At 29.0% G+C, this 15,405-nt stretch overlaps 1 protein-coding gene across 1 annotated transcript; it reads right to left on the minus strand.

Moving 5' to 3' along the window:
• Positions 1-6,642: 6,642 nt before the first annotated feature.
• Positions 6,643-7,784, minus strand: LOC105962582 (uncharacterized). The gene is made up of 3 exons (XM_012986894.2): positions 7,593-7,784; positions 7,190-7,530; positions 6,643-6,979 (listed from the first exon to the last, which is right to left on the minus strand). The coding sequence occupies exons 1-3, from the start codon at positions 7,782-7,784 to the stop codon at positions 6,643-6,645; spliced, it is 870 nt and encodes a 289-aa protein (XP_012842348.2).
• Between the last annotated feature and the right edge of the window lie 7,621 nt (positions 7,785-15,405).

Here is a 15,405-nt window from a genome sequence, read left to right on the forward strand (position 1 = left end):
TTGTACTAACTTTGTGTTTTGAGTGCAGCTAGTGTCTAAATATTCTATTATATTGAATCTTAGTAACCAATGGTAGCAGAGCTTTGTGAAGGATCTGTCCCGAGCGGGGGTAGCACTGCTTTTTAAGGATTCAACATTAGATACTGTGATTAATGCTTTAAAAAACAAATTGCTTGAATTGGGAATCAATCGGGACAAGTCATTTGTCGAGATTAATTTTGTTAGAAAAAGTCGGCCTAATCGTTTTCAAAACAACAAGGATTCTTCTAGTCAAAATGATCAAAATAAGAAAAATAGTGGAGATTGGAGTAAGTCCAAGGCTAATCCTAATAATAGAAGTGGTTTTAATTGTACTGACCATAATCATTTTATTAATGAGTGTCCCAAGCCTAAGAAAAACCAACTTAGAGATCAAATGAATATGATATCCGATGGTGATGTATTCTAATGTGTAAGAATATTCTCATTACTTTGTGTTTAGTTTTTTAAACTTGTACTAACTTTGTGTTTTGAGTGCAGCTAGTGTCATAAATATTCTATTATATTGAATCTTAGTAACCAATGGTAGCAGAGCTTTGTGAAGGATCTGTCCCGAGCGGGGGTAGCACTGCTTTTTAAGGATTCAACATTAGATACTGTGATTAATGCTTTAAAAAACAAATTGCTTGAATTGGGAATCAATCGGGACAAGTCATTTGGTGAGATTAATTTTGTTAGAAAAAATCGGCCTAATCGTTTTCAAAACAACAAGGATTCTTCTAGTCAAAATGATCAAAATATGAAAAATAGTGGAGATTGGAGTAAGTCCAAGGCTAATCCTAATAATAGAAGTGGTTTTAATTGTACTGACCATAATCATTTTATTAATGAGTGTCCCAAGCCTAAGAAAAACCAACTTAGAGATCAAATCAATATGATATCCGATGGTGATGTATTCTAATGTGTAAGAATATTCTCATAACTTTGTGTTTTGTTTTTTAAACTTATACTAACTTTGTGTTTTGAGTGCAGCTAGTGTCATACGGAAATGATAACTCCGTTTCTCCTAAAAAGGTCCCGATGATCATTTGGGTCAGGTGGAGATTTGTAGAGTGTGGCCCAAATATATTCTTTGTGAATGGCCCATTCATCAATCCATCTTGCAACCCACTTACGAGTAGCCCACATAACTTGAGCCCAAATTTAAAAGTCAGCCCAATTTTACTTTAATTTTCCCTCTCTCTCTCTCTCTCTCTCTCTCTCTCTCTCTCTCTCTCTCTCTCTCTCTCTCTCTCTCTCTCCACCGTTTCTATCTCTCATTGTTTTCGACAGATGTTTTCAATATGTCCATTTTTTCTCTCAACAAATATTTCTTCTTATCCTCAATAAATCTCGTAGATTTGTTGCCGTGATTCTTCGTGAATTTGGTTGATGATTTGGGCGTATAAGTGCACCATATTCCCTTTCTATGCGAGGGACGAGAAAGAGACAAAAAAAGGAGAATATTTTGTGTATTTTGAGAGAAAAAAATAGAGTGAAAGAGAGAACATTTTTTGAGAAGAAAAGCTCAATTCTTTTCGGTGAATTCGAGCTTACTTCTTTAGGAATAAACCGGTGAGATTAGGGCTTGAATTTGGGATTTGTTTTTTCCTTTGTTTTTTTGTTGGAATACACTATGTGCGCTGTGGTTGCCGTAAGTATTTGGGGGCCTCACTTGAATCTTGGACGAGGATGAGGAGAATCGAATATTGATCCAGAATTTGAGGGGGTTAATACTTCAAAACATCTATATTGAAACTACTTTAGATATCTAATGATTAACTTAAATAGTGGAGATTATATTCATATAGTAATTAATAATAGGGGTAATGGCAAATAGGCCCATGACAAGGGCACTTAATTAAAAGAGGGACATCCAACTTTTTTGTCTTTCAAATAAATCCACCCCATTCAAACTTATTTGCAAATAAGGAAAATCCCTTTATATATACCAAAATTACCCCCAATTCATTGAAACCCAATTCAACTCCAATTTCATGATTTACACCCCAATTTAGCCCAATTTCATCAATTAACCAATTTTAACCCAAATTTCAATTTTGACCCCAATTTTAACCCTAATTCGTATCAATTTCACCCATTATGCTCTAACTTCTTTAATATTTCACATTGACCCTGGATTTTAACAAATATATCACATTAACCCCCAAAACTTTTTTTTTCAGAAAATAATTTTTTTTCTGAAATATTTTTTTTCCGTCCAGATTTCGGCGTTGACTTTTTTTTTTTTTTTTTTTTTTGTTTTGAATTTTGAATTTTGTTTTCATGAATTTTTTTTCTGGCCGGTCAACGACCGTTGACCGCCGGGTCTCTGGCGTTGACATTTTTTTTTTTTGTTAAAACAAATATTTTAATTAATTTTACTGTCTTGGCTGCTAAATTACTGTCTCCGGCAGCTATTTAACTGTCGGAGACAGTAATTTAACTGTTAATTGACTGTTTTTTTTTTTTTTCAAAAATATTTTAATTAATATTACTGTATTCGTTGCTAAATTACTGTCTCCAGCAGTTATTTAACTGTCGGAGACAGTAATTTAACTGTTAATTGACTTTTTTATTCTTAAAAAAAATATTTTTAATTAATATTACTGTATTCGTTGCTAAATTACTGTCTCCAGCAGTTATTTCACTGTCGGAGACACTAATTTAACTGTTAATTGACTTTTTTATTCTTAAAAAAAATATCTTTAATTAATATTACTGTATTCGTTGCTAAATTACTGTCTCCAGCAGTTATTTAACTGTCGGAGACAGTAATTTAACTGTTAATTGACTTTTTTTTTTCTTAATTTTTTTCCTTAAAAAAAATCATTTTAATTAATATTACTATCTTGGATGTTAAATTACTGTCTCCAACAGAAATTTAACTGTCTTAGACAATAATATAAATAATATTACTGTTCGGAAAAATAATATTCATAATATTACTGTCCCAAACAGTAATATTATTGTCTGAGACAGTAATTTAGTAGTCAAGACAATAATATTAATTAAAATATTTTTTTCTAAGAAAAAACAATTCAAAAAAAAAAAAAAAAGTCAACGCCGGAGACCGGCGGTCAACGGCGGTCAACGCCGGAATCTGGCCGGAAAAAAAACATTTCAGAAAAAAAATTATTTTCTGAAAAAAAAAAAGTTTTGGGGGTTAATGTGATATATTTGTTTAAATCCGGGGTCAATGTGTAATATTAAGGAAGTTAGAGCATAATGGGTGGAATTGTTAAGAATTATATTATTGAGGGTATTTTAGACTAAAGACATGGGGATGGGCTTAATTGAGAGACTGTTTTTTTTGTGGACTAAAATGCATTTAAGTCCCATGTGATGGGCCTTTTTGCCATTTGCCCATAATAATAAATGTTTAGAAGTAATTAATAATAGATGATTTGAAGTATTAACCGTGATTCTATATATTTCTTTAAAAGTTTCTTATATTACATTTTTTAATAATTTAATTAAAATAATTTAATTAAAATTATTTAATAATAATTAATATGAAAATTAATAGTTTATTTAACATATTTATTATTTTACACCAGCGTTTTATATTATATATATTTATTATTTTTAATGATATATTTTGGTTGGCCCATTGGTAAGAATTGCTCATTTTTCCTAGTTTCCCGAGTTCGAACCCATACATTTGCAATTTTTTGACAAAAAAAACCGGAAAATCCGGGTTGACACGACGGGTCCTCAGGTCGGGGCGGTCTCCGGGTCCGGGTCAAACCCGGCCCGTGGCCGTGTCTATTACTTACTTTTTAGTAATATAATTTTAATGTCAAGGACATGTTAGTGTACTACGAAATATGATAAAAGTTTTTTTTTTCCTTGGTTATTGGAGTTATTTTTATATATTAAATTTCAATAAAATATGTTAGAAAAAAAATTCTTTGTTGTTATAGTTATTTTAATATATTAAATTTCAGCAATGTGTTTTTCTTTAGAGTTACATTTAAAGAGTTTTCCAATGATCTTAATATTATAAGTATATATATGTAAAAAGTTATTTAAACTAAATTCTCTTGTTTTAAGTTAGGCATTAGATACCTAAAGTAGTTTTAAATTCGAAATTAATTTTTATATACTTTTTGTTACGTAAATTCCACAAATATAAAAATATAATAGTATAAACTCAAACTAATTACTATTTACTAATACTAGTAATGATATTTATATTATTTTATATTAAAAGTATAATCATGTTTTAATATATTATAATTTCTTTCAGAAGTCAGTTTATTTTCTTGAATTTTAAAAGAAAATTTATTTCATAGAACTCATAATAGAGTTTTTCAGTGACATATCATAAACATATATGTTTATAAGTGAACGTTCATGTAAAAAAAAAGTTTAGCAGAGTATTAGAAACCTAATGTACTTTTAATTTTCATATCGTATAACTTTTCATTATAGATGTCAAGTGAATTAAGGAATATTAAAAAATAATAAAATAAATACTCATATATAAGAAATATGTCTAAAAATAAGAAAAAAAAAAAATAGTTGTGGATCACTAAGATTATAAATAGTTGTGGATCATATTTAAGAAATATGTCTAAAAATAAGAAAGAAAAATAGTTATGGGTCACTAAGATTATAAATAGTTGTGGATCATATATAAGAAATATGTCTAAAAATAGTTGTTGATTATAAATATTCAGGTTAAATTAATTCTTAAAATATATTTACTCTCGTTATTCATGTATAAGTAACATCATGATTTAACCATACAATTATGTAAAAGAACATAAAAATATAATAAATGAATAAATAATAATGTATATTACTTATTTTTAGTAATATATACAGACTTGTTAGTGTACTAGAAAATATGTTAAAAGTTGTATTTTCTTGTTGTTGTAATTACTTTTATATTTAAATTTCAACAATGCTTTTTCTTTGAAGTTATATTTCACGAGTTTTTCAATGATCATAATATCATATGTATATAAATAAGTAACATAAAAATGACTTTGTATTTTCAAATTGAAGGCTTCATGTTTAATGTATTTTTAATCTTTAGATGTAATAATTAGCTTATTATATACTCCATTCGTCGTATATTAGATGTCGTTTTGGGTGGTTGCACGCATATTAAAAAACTCGATAAATATGCATAGATTATACCAAAAATAAAATAGTAAATACTAAAATACCCTTGTTAATAATTATTTTTTAATTAACTAATTCGGAGTGATACGAGGCAAAATTCATAAAAATGCAATTAATGCTTTATTGTAACTCTAAAATGACAAATAGTTTGGGACAGGAAATAGCCCAAAAGGACAAATAATATGAGCAAATGGAGTACTTAACAATAGGTCTTATTGTTTACTTAAGTAAAATTTATAAATATTATACTGTAACTCAAACGTCAATATTAATAAAAGAATTTATGAAAAAAAAAATTAAGTTATAGACGTGGATGATCAAAACTATTTAAATTTTGAGGTTAAAGAAAAAAAAGTAAATATCAGGGTGTATACGTATAATTAGACCAAAGGGAGGTCAATATAATTTACTCATTATTTGATTAGAGCTAAAAATATAATTTAAAAAAAGTAAATTATCAAATAAGTGAAGTCTTAGCTACTATACAAATTCAAGGGAGATATGCATTTTCCAAATTTGAGGCAGTCTTAGCTGTAATTACACCAAATATCAGGGCCCTGATGTAGTAAATTTACACTTTGTTGAAGGAAATCATTGATAAATTTGACCAGAGTGACCATAACGTACGAGTAACACGAAAAAAAACTTAACTGTTTCAAACAATAATTATGTAGAGAAATTCAAGTTAATGTAATTGATTATTATCAACTACACAATAAAAAAAGAGAATGTTTAATGTGAGCATTTTCCATGCATGAATTAATATATAACAATTTATTTTAGTTCATTTCCTTGTGGTTTTATATTCTTATTGACATCGATTTTAGAATAATTTTATTTTATTTCCTCATACGTTTTGATCATAAGTAGAACATGAAGTTTTGTACTTATTTAACTAGTACTACACCCGTGTGTTGCACTGGGTATACATTGTCAAACAAATATTGAATAATAAAAAAGGTTCTTGAAATAGTAAGATTAATTGTTGATATGTAATACAAACAAATATTAAAAAGAATAAGTAATTTGTATTGTGTAATTGATGACATAAGCCGAAATAAATGAAAAACTTAAACATCGAAGGTTTTAATTTCCACATACAAAGAGCGAATATATTGTTGGTCCAAAATTTTAACAACGAAAATGACATTTGAACGTTCAAATGTTGTTAATCCAAACAATCAGTGTTATTTTGTTTGATACCAACCGCCCTAAACGCATGCAACGAATCCAACACTATGCAACTTACGTGCATATATTGTACAATGGTTATATGAAATATATAAATTGTTATCAAAACAATACCAATATAACTGTTTAATGGCATAAATAATTGTAAAAAAATTATCTTCATGATATATACTGAGCGGAGTCCATAGCAAGTTCGTAGTACAATTAAAATAAACATACAAATGAGAAATAACAAAACCCATAAATAATAGATAATAAAGGTCGTCATTGAATATTGTAAAATTTTTTTATATAGAATTACCTTCCTATACGCTGAAAAACTTTCTTGTATACAACATAATTTGTAACGTTGGTCGCATCACCAGATTCCGAGTTCATCAAAATCTTTATGCCACTTCGACTCTTAACTCTCGAGAGTGCGACATAGAGCTGTCTGTGACTGAAAACAGATATCGGCAAGTACATGCCTACATGAGAAAGTGTCTGCCTTTTACTTTTATTGATTGTCATTACGAATGATACCATCAGCGGAAACTGACGTCGCTGGAATTTAATAGGCAATGCAGAGTTGGACGATACCAAAGTCATTCTAGGAATAAACACCACATCACCAACATGTTTACCGGAGAGGATCCTGCAGTTCATAATGTGTTTTCCATATTAATAACCAGAAGCCTTGTTTCATTGCACAATCCTCTGGCCTGATCAATATTTCTGATGAGCATAACGGGAACACCTCTTTCAAAGTCAACTATGCAATGGAATTCCGTAGCATGATATGGTGTTGAGAAACTCCGCGCAATATATTTCAGCGTTGATATCGGATAATAACTCATCCTTTCACATACTATCGGAGCTTAAATAGAGCTTCTCCTCTCCAGTTATGGTCGAAAAAAAATGATCGTTCACAAAACCAACACTTTCATTAGTGGGTGAAAGAATTGCTCTGCCCTCGAAATAATCGGGAGTGAAAAGGTTTCTCACCAGATCGGGATAGACAAACTCGATAAGATCCAAAAAGGGATCTGCAGAATCATGAATCAACAAGTCATTGGGAATTTCAATTATGGTATCACCGTCATTTACCTCGCCAGCATCGCCATGGCCGATTCTCAATATCCAGTCCACAAATTCTCTTATTTCATCTGCATTGGTGAAGAGGAGGAGGACTGAAGTCTCATGTTCCTGTTCAATATCATAACCTTACATTGTCTCTACAACGGTGATGAATTGATTATAGAATGAACAATGTCTTGTCTAGATGCTTTCAACACAACTGGCAGAATTTGCCGAAAGTCCCCTCCAAGAACTACGACCTTGCCTCCGAATGGAATATCTGAATCAAGTATAGATTTCATTGTTTTGTCAAGTGCTTCGAAACAATACATGTGCATCATTGGTGCCTCGTCCCATATGATTAGCTTTGCTTTAGACAACATTATTTATGTGGACTCTATTATTTGATAATGTATGTGGAGCTCTCATGTACAATTATTGGCAGTCCAAATCTCGAATGAGCAGTTCTGCCACCGGGAAGTAGAAGCGAAGCAATACCACTAGAAGCAACATTTATAACTATTTTGCCTTTTGAACGGATAACAGCCGATAAAGTTTTCCTATGAAAGTCTTTCCCGTTCCTCCATGCCCATAAAGAAAGAACATTCCACCTCTTTCATTTGTAACAACATCCATGATATCATTGAACACTTTTTTTGGCTCAAGTAATGGAATAAAGGTGTTTTTTAAGTTTTTTCACGCATTGCATCAACGTCATAGTCCAAATTGTCGAGAACCAATCAGTTTACCGTGGCGTCCGTCATCAACCCAATTGGAACCGGCATTAGTGGAAAGTTACTCAAGCTTTTGCTGTTGTTTTGTAATATGTTTTCTATTTTGATCAAAACGTAGTTTCTTAGAGTATCGCCAGACACATGTGGATCTTTAATATAGTACAATTTTGAAAATTAACAAATTGTGGCGATTATAAAAATATATACTTTCAATTCAAATATTTGTAGTAATTTGCGTAAAAATGTAAAATGTATTCTCATACTTGAATTGGTACAACGTTGTTGCAGTCTGTACGCAATATCCTCTGTGAATTCCTTCCAGCAACACTCCCACACATATTCCGGTCTGCTCATATTATTTGCGACCAAAAGTACGATAAATAATCGTCTCACATAGTCACCGCCCACTCGTTTGTCTCCTTTATGTCAGCTATGTACTCATTGTCATCGTCCAACAATCACAACGCAAAACACACATCTTTGAAAGATGGGTAGACATGGTCCTTGACTTTTCTAAGATCATCGTAACACGTGCAACCTCTTTAAAAGTTCAGCAACAGTCTCATGTAATAGTCTAATAGTCTTCACCCCTGCCCGGCGGTACATTCGTAATATTTCCTATCGAGAATCCTATCTTTCTCGGCATCCAACAACGAGCTTTTTCTTTATAGACATTTTTTTGTGGAAACTCTCCATACCTCATATCTAGCTTTACGGTACAACTTATTCGCATGGAACATCGTTTGCTTCGCAGTCGATTTGTTTAGCAGATCAACAAATGAGTCATTATCTCTAAATACAACAACGTGACTGCCCGGAAGATGAAAGCTTAATCTAATCGTCAGTGGGTCTCTAAAGGATATATCAAAGCTAAATAACCTCCAAGCAGCCTCGCATGTTGATACATATTTTCAGTCATAGTACATCTTTATCTTATCGCGACTTTCAGAAGTTGCACCTGGATTATTTGATTGATAAAATGTCGTCGTGACCCGATCGTGTCCTTTGTTGATGTACTTTAATAAGTACTTTATCGACTTATTCTGGTTGCACTGTTAGAGTAGGTGACCAACAAGCCAACATGTGGCTGTGGTCTTTCGTATTTATTATGGTAATAAACGAACATTTTTTCGTATTAATGATAAACCACCTTGGCATTCTATATCTTTGTCCCTTTGTCACAAGCATAGATGTAGTCCTTACAGTTATTACAAGTACTAGTAATTGATCGTTAGGATCGTGAGATATTTACTTAAGTATTATAACTGTTAAACGTGTTCCGAGTCGAAGGGTTACGCCACCAATGAGGATATCGGCCTTTCCCATTAAGAGACTAGCACTTAGTGTATGTGTACTGCATCTCATCAGTAAACGGTATTGTCATATCGGCATGCATAAGTGGGTGCTCGTAAGTTGACGAGTTCACTGAACTCCCTCACCCTAGAAATATCTAAGTGGTTCCCAATAATCGAGTAGAGATATCTATGGTATAGTTGTACACCATTAGTCCTTATGACCTAGACAGGATTCACCGTTTACTCCATCAGTCCATCAGGATTCACCGTTTACTCCGTTAATGGCCGCCAGGATTAGACCTAGCCTCGACGACATAATAATCGAGACCACAATTCTGGAACCTCTAATGGAAATCCCGATGGAATCGGATCCGATAACAGAGGGAGAAATCAGTCAGGAGCAATCGCCGAGGCGGAGCCACCAATTGGAGGACAGATTCAACCATTGCAGATCTAGAGTTTGGTGGATGAGATCTACGGTTTGGTGGGGCGGATCTAAGATTTTTCGATTCCATGTCTATAAATGTCTATGAGTATCTATGGGCGTCTATGGTGTCTGACGGCTAGGGTTTCAAAGGAGGAATTAAAGTTTTAAGAATACGTGACTACGGATTACTGCAGTTTCCTACGACTGTATATACATGACTACGGACTACTACGGTTTCCTACGGGTTACTATAGAAGACTACGGCCGAAAAAATTAAAAAATCATAATTTTCAATATTATGTAGAAGAAAAGGAAAAAATACGAAAATGCAAAAAAAAAAAAATTGTTCTACGAAAAAAAAAAATAATAACAAAAATGCTAGATGCGAAAATAAAAATGTTAAATGCAGAATGAAAAAATGATAAATATAGTTTAAATATTACTTGGTGCATATTTCATTTTTTGTATGTGGAGGGCATTATTGGAATGAAATTTATAAAGGATGTGAAGCTAATGTTTAGTTAGACTTGTCATTTAGTTCTAATATGTTTTCTCACCAATGACCTATATCTTTAAACCCCTTAATGTTAATGCTAACCCTAATTGTAATTCTAATACTAATTACAATTATAGTTTTAATTCTAATCATAATCCTTATCCTAATCCTAATTATAATATTAATTCTAATTGTAATCCTAATTCTAACAAATACGAATCATAGTTTAATCATTATAGAAATGCAAATATGCTAATGCTAACACTAATTTTAATACTATTCCTAATATGCTAATGCCAATGTTAATGTTAATTCTAATTTTTAATAATAATTCTAATCATAATACTAATACTGATACACATCATAATCATATTGCTAATATTCATACTAATATGCATACTAACATTCATACTAATATTAATCCTAATATGCTAATGTTAATTATAATCTTAATCCTAATGCGAATACAAATACTAATATTAATAATAATACTAAACTAATACTTATATGCTAATGTAAATGTCAATGCTAATGCTAATCCTAATATACTAATGCTAATCAAAATATACTAATGCAAATGGTAGTTCTAATTCTAAAGTTGTTGCTAATGGTAATGCTAATATTAATACTGACTCAACTCAAAATTGCTAATACTAATTTTAATGCCAATAGTTATGGCAATGGAAATATGATAATGCTGATGCTATTTTTAATACTAATTCTAGTCCCAATTTTAATGCTAATTCTAATCCTAACCATAATTTTTTGTATAATGTTACTTCAAATCATAATTCTAATGCTAATGCTAATGTTAATGCTAATTATAGTAGCAATTCTAATGTTAATGCTAATTCTAATTTTAATACCAATCATTATCATTAATCATAATCATAATAATAATCATAATCATAATCATAGTAGAAATAGTCCTAATACTAATAATAATACATATACTAATATTAAAACTAAATACTTTAGTCTAAAAAAATACCAACATTAATACTAAAACTAATACTAATACTAATACTAATACTAATACTAATACTAATACTAATACTAATAACAATACTAATGCTAATGTTAATGTTAATACTTATACTAATACTAATACTTATACTAAAAAAAATATTGATACTGATACTGATACTAATACTGATACTGATACTAATACTAACTGTAATGCTAATACTAATACTAATACTAATACAAATACTAATACTAATATTAATACTAATACTAATACTAATACTCATACTAATACTAATACTAATACTAATACTAATACTAATACTAATACTAATACTAATACTAATACTAATACTAATACTAATACTAATACTAATACGAATACTAATACTAATACTAATAGTAATACTAACACTAACACTAACACTAATACTAATACTAATACTAATACTAATACTAATACTAATACTAACACTAACACTAACACTAATACTAATACTAATACTAATACTAATACTAATACTAATACTAATACTAATACTAATACTAATACTAATACTAATACTAATACTAATACTAATACTAATACCAATACTAGTACTAATCCTTATACTAATACTAATACTAATACTAATTCAAATATTAATACTTATTATAATACTAATATTTATAGTTATACTAATACTAATACTAATACTAATAATAATACTAATACTAATACTAATACTAATACTAATACTAATACTAATACTTATAATACTAAAACTAATACTAATACTTATACTAATACTAATACTAATACTAATATTAATAATAATACTAATACTAATACTAATACTAATACTAATACTAATACTTATAATACTAAAACTAATACTAATACTTATAATTACTATTACTATTACTATTAGTATCACTATTAATAATCTGATTAGAACAATATTACTCTTACTCATACTATGCTAATGTTAATTCTAATATGCTAATGTTAATGCTAATGTTAATCATAATACTAATGTTAATACTAATCTTATTGCTAATGCTAATACAAATCACAATCTTAATCGTAATCCCAATTGTAATCCTAATACTAATCATAATCCTTATTATAATCCTAATCCTAATACTAAATCTAAAATGCTAATGGTAATGCTAATACTAAGGCTAATGTTGATGGTAATGCTAACTAATGCTAATGCTAATGCTAATTTTAATACTAATGTGAATGTTAATACCAATATTAATACAAATCCTAATATTAATGTTAATATGTCAATGCTAATTCTATGCATAATATGCATATGCTAATGCTAATGCTAATGCTAATGCTAATGCTATTACGAATGCTAATGCTAATATTAACAATCCTAATATGCTAATGCTAACGTTAATCATAATCCTAATGGTAATGTCAACTTGCTAATGCTAATGGTAATCTGAATATTATCTCAATGCTAATGTTAATGGTAATACTAATTATACTCCTAATCACAATATCAATTCTAATTTTAATCATAATGTTAATGCCAATGCTAATTTTTATCATCCAACATAATGTTACTGTTATCCCAATCATAATCCTAATACTAATAATATAATTTCAATCCGTATCCTAGTCATTATAATAATAATAATAATAATAATAATAATAATAATAATAATAATAATAATAATAATAATAATAATAATAATAATAATAATAATAATAATAATAATAATAATAATAATAATAATAATAATAATAATAATAATATAATAATAATAATAATGATAATAATAATAATAATAATAATAATAATAATAATAATAATAATAATAATAATAATAATAATAATAATAATAATAATGATAATAATAATAATAATAATAATAATAATAATAATAATAATAATAATAATAATAATAATAATAATAATAATTATAATAATAATAATAATAATAATAATAATAATAATAATAATAATAATAATAATAATAATAATAATAATAATAATAATAATAATAATAATAATAATAATAATAATAATAATAATAATAATAATAATAATAATAATAATAATAATAATAATAATAATAATAATAATAATAATAATAATAATAATAATAATAATAATAATAATAATAATAATAATAATAATAATAATAATAATAATAATAATAATAATAATAATAATAATAATAATAATAATAATAATAATAATAATAATAATAATAATAATAATAATAATAATAATAATAATAATAATAATAATAATAATAATAATAATCTTAATCTTTACTTTAATACAAATATATGCTAATGGTAATACTAATATGTTAATGTCAAGGCTAACATGCTAATGCTAATGTTAATCCTAAAATATTATGCGAAATAGAATCCTAATCCTAATACAAAATCATATTCATAATCTTATTCCTAATCACAATCCTAATCACAATCCTAATTTTAATGATCATGATCTTGATCATAATCGTAATGTTGATCCTTATTCTGGTCATAATCTCCTAACGTTAATCGTAACCCCAATGTTAATCATAACCATAATCCTAATCTAACCGTAATCTTAATATTAATACTAACTATAATCCTAATACTAATTCTAATATTAATACTAATCTTAATTTAATACTAATTCTGACATTAATCTTGATCCTAATCATCATCCAAATATTATTCATAATCCTAATCCTAATCCTAATACTAATACGATGATGGTAGTTTAATGTTCATCCTTATATGCCAATTTTAATTCTAACTATAATATATTGATGCTAATACTAAAATATGTTAATGCCAATGATAATACAAATCCTATTATGATAATGCTAATGCTAATATGCTAATTCTAATACTAATATGATATTGCTAATAATAATGTTAATCATAAAAGGCTAATGCCAATGCTAATCATGATGATCGATAATCCTAATATGAATTTTAATCATAATCATGATCAAGATCATAGTCATGATATTAATCCTAATCATTACCTCGATATTAATCTTGATCGTAATTTTAATGTTGATCTTAATATAAATACGAATACTAATATACTAATGGTAATTTAATTATAATATACTAATGCTAATTCTAATGTTAATGTTGGTAAATCTGCTAGAAATAAGTTTTGCCGAGACGAGTTGTCTCTGTCTTTAAGATGCAATTTCGCCGCAACGGTGCTAACGGTTTGAACGGAAATCGTCTCCCAAGATACAACGGCAAGACTTGGAATAGGAGCCCTCCAAATCCCAAGTACGACGAACTGTACTTTGTGCAGAACTTTTTGAGATAATCTGTAATGGGTAGGCTAGATGTGCAGAAGGCTTTTTTCGGATTGAAGTAAGGAATTATGGGAAAAACGTGGTCTATTTATAAGATTTGAAAAGTAGTGTCCTTTGGAAGCAAAAGGTACATAAGCCCAGACTTGTGCTGTTTCGGCTAAGGAGCCGTCTGGGCCGAATCAGTTGCACCATTTCAAGTTGAGCCGGTTGGTTCGGCCGCACCAATTCAAACATGTTAGACCATTCGAGATGGGCTTCGGGTAAGGAGAGTCCAATGGGTTGACGGCCCATGTCCTAATGGTTTTGGCCCAAAAAAGTAATATAGTGAGCGAGTCGAGCGAGCGAGCCGGCCAGTCGAACAGACGGCGACGGCGCGCGCGCGTGGGCAAGATTCGAAACTCATAACATATTGGCCTTTCTCCCAAACAAAGTTGTATGCCCAAAGGGCGTGACCCTTAGGTCCAACACTGAGATATATAAATAGCTCAATACTTCACTACTTTTCCAATGTGGGATAACTCAAAATCCCACTTTCCTTATATTTAGGACTAGTAATTTTCATTCACCACAAATTGGTTTATGTATATTAATCTAATCCAAAGCTTGATTTAAATAATCAAATAGACCATACATTAATATTGATAAAAAAAATTCATGACTCAATTTTTAACCAATTTCTCCAACAATCCCCCACATGAATGAAAACGAGGGCATCGATTCTCTCTAGAATTCCCACGAATAGTATTGCATCGGGATAGATGGCTTATAGTTTTGAACCTTTCGTAGTGGAGTTACATCGGATTG

Source organism: Erythranthe guttata, chromosome 6 (genome assembly GCF_056151865.1).
Source record: "Erythranthe guttata isolate IM_541 chromosome 6, IM_541, whole genome shotgun sequence".
NCBI lineage: Eukaryota > Viridiplantae > Streptophyta > Magnoliopsida > Lamiales > Phrymaceae > Erythranthe > Erythranthe guttata.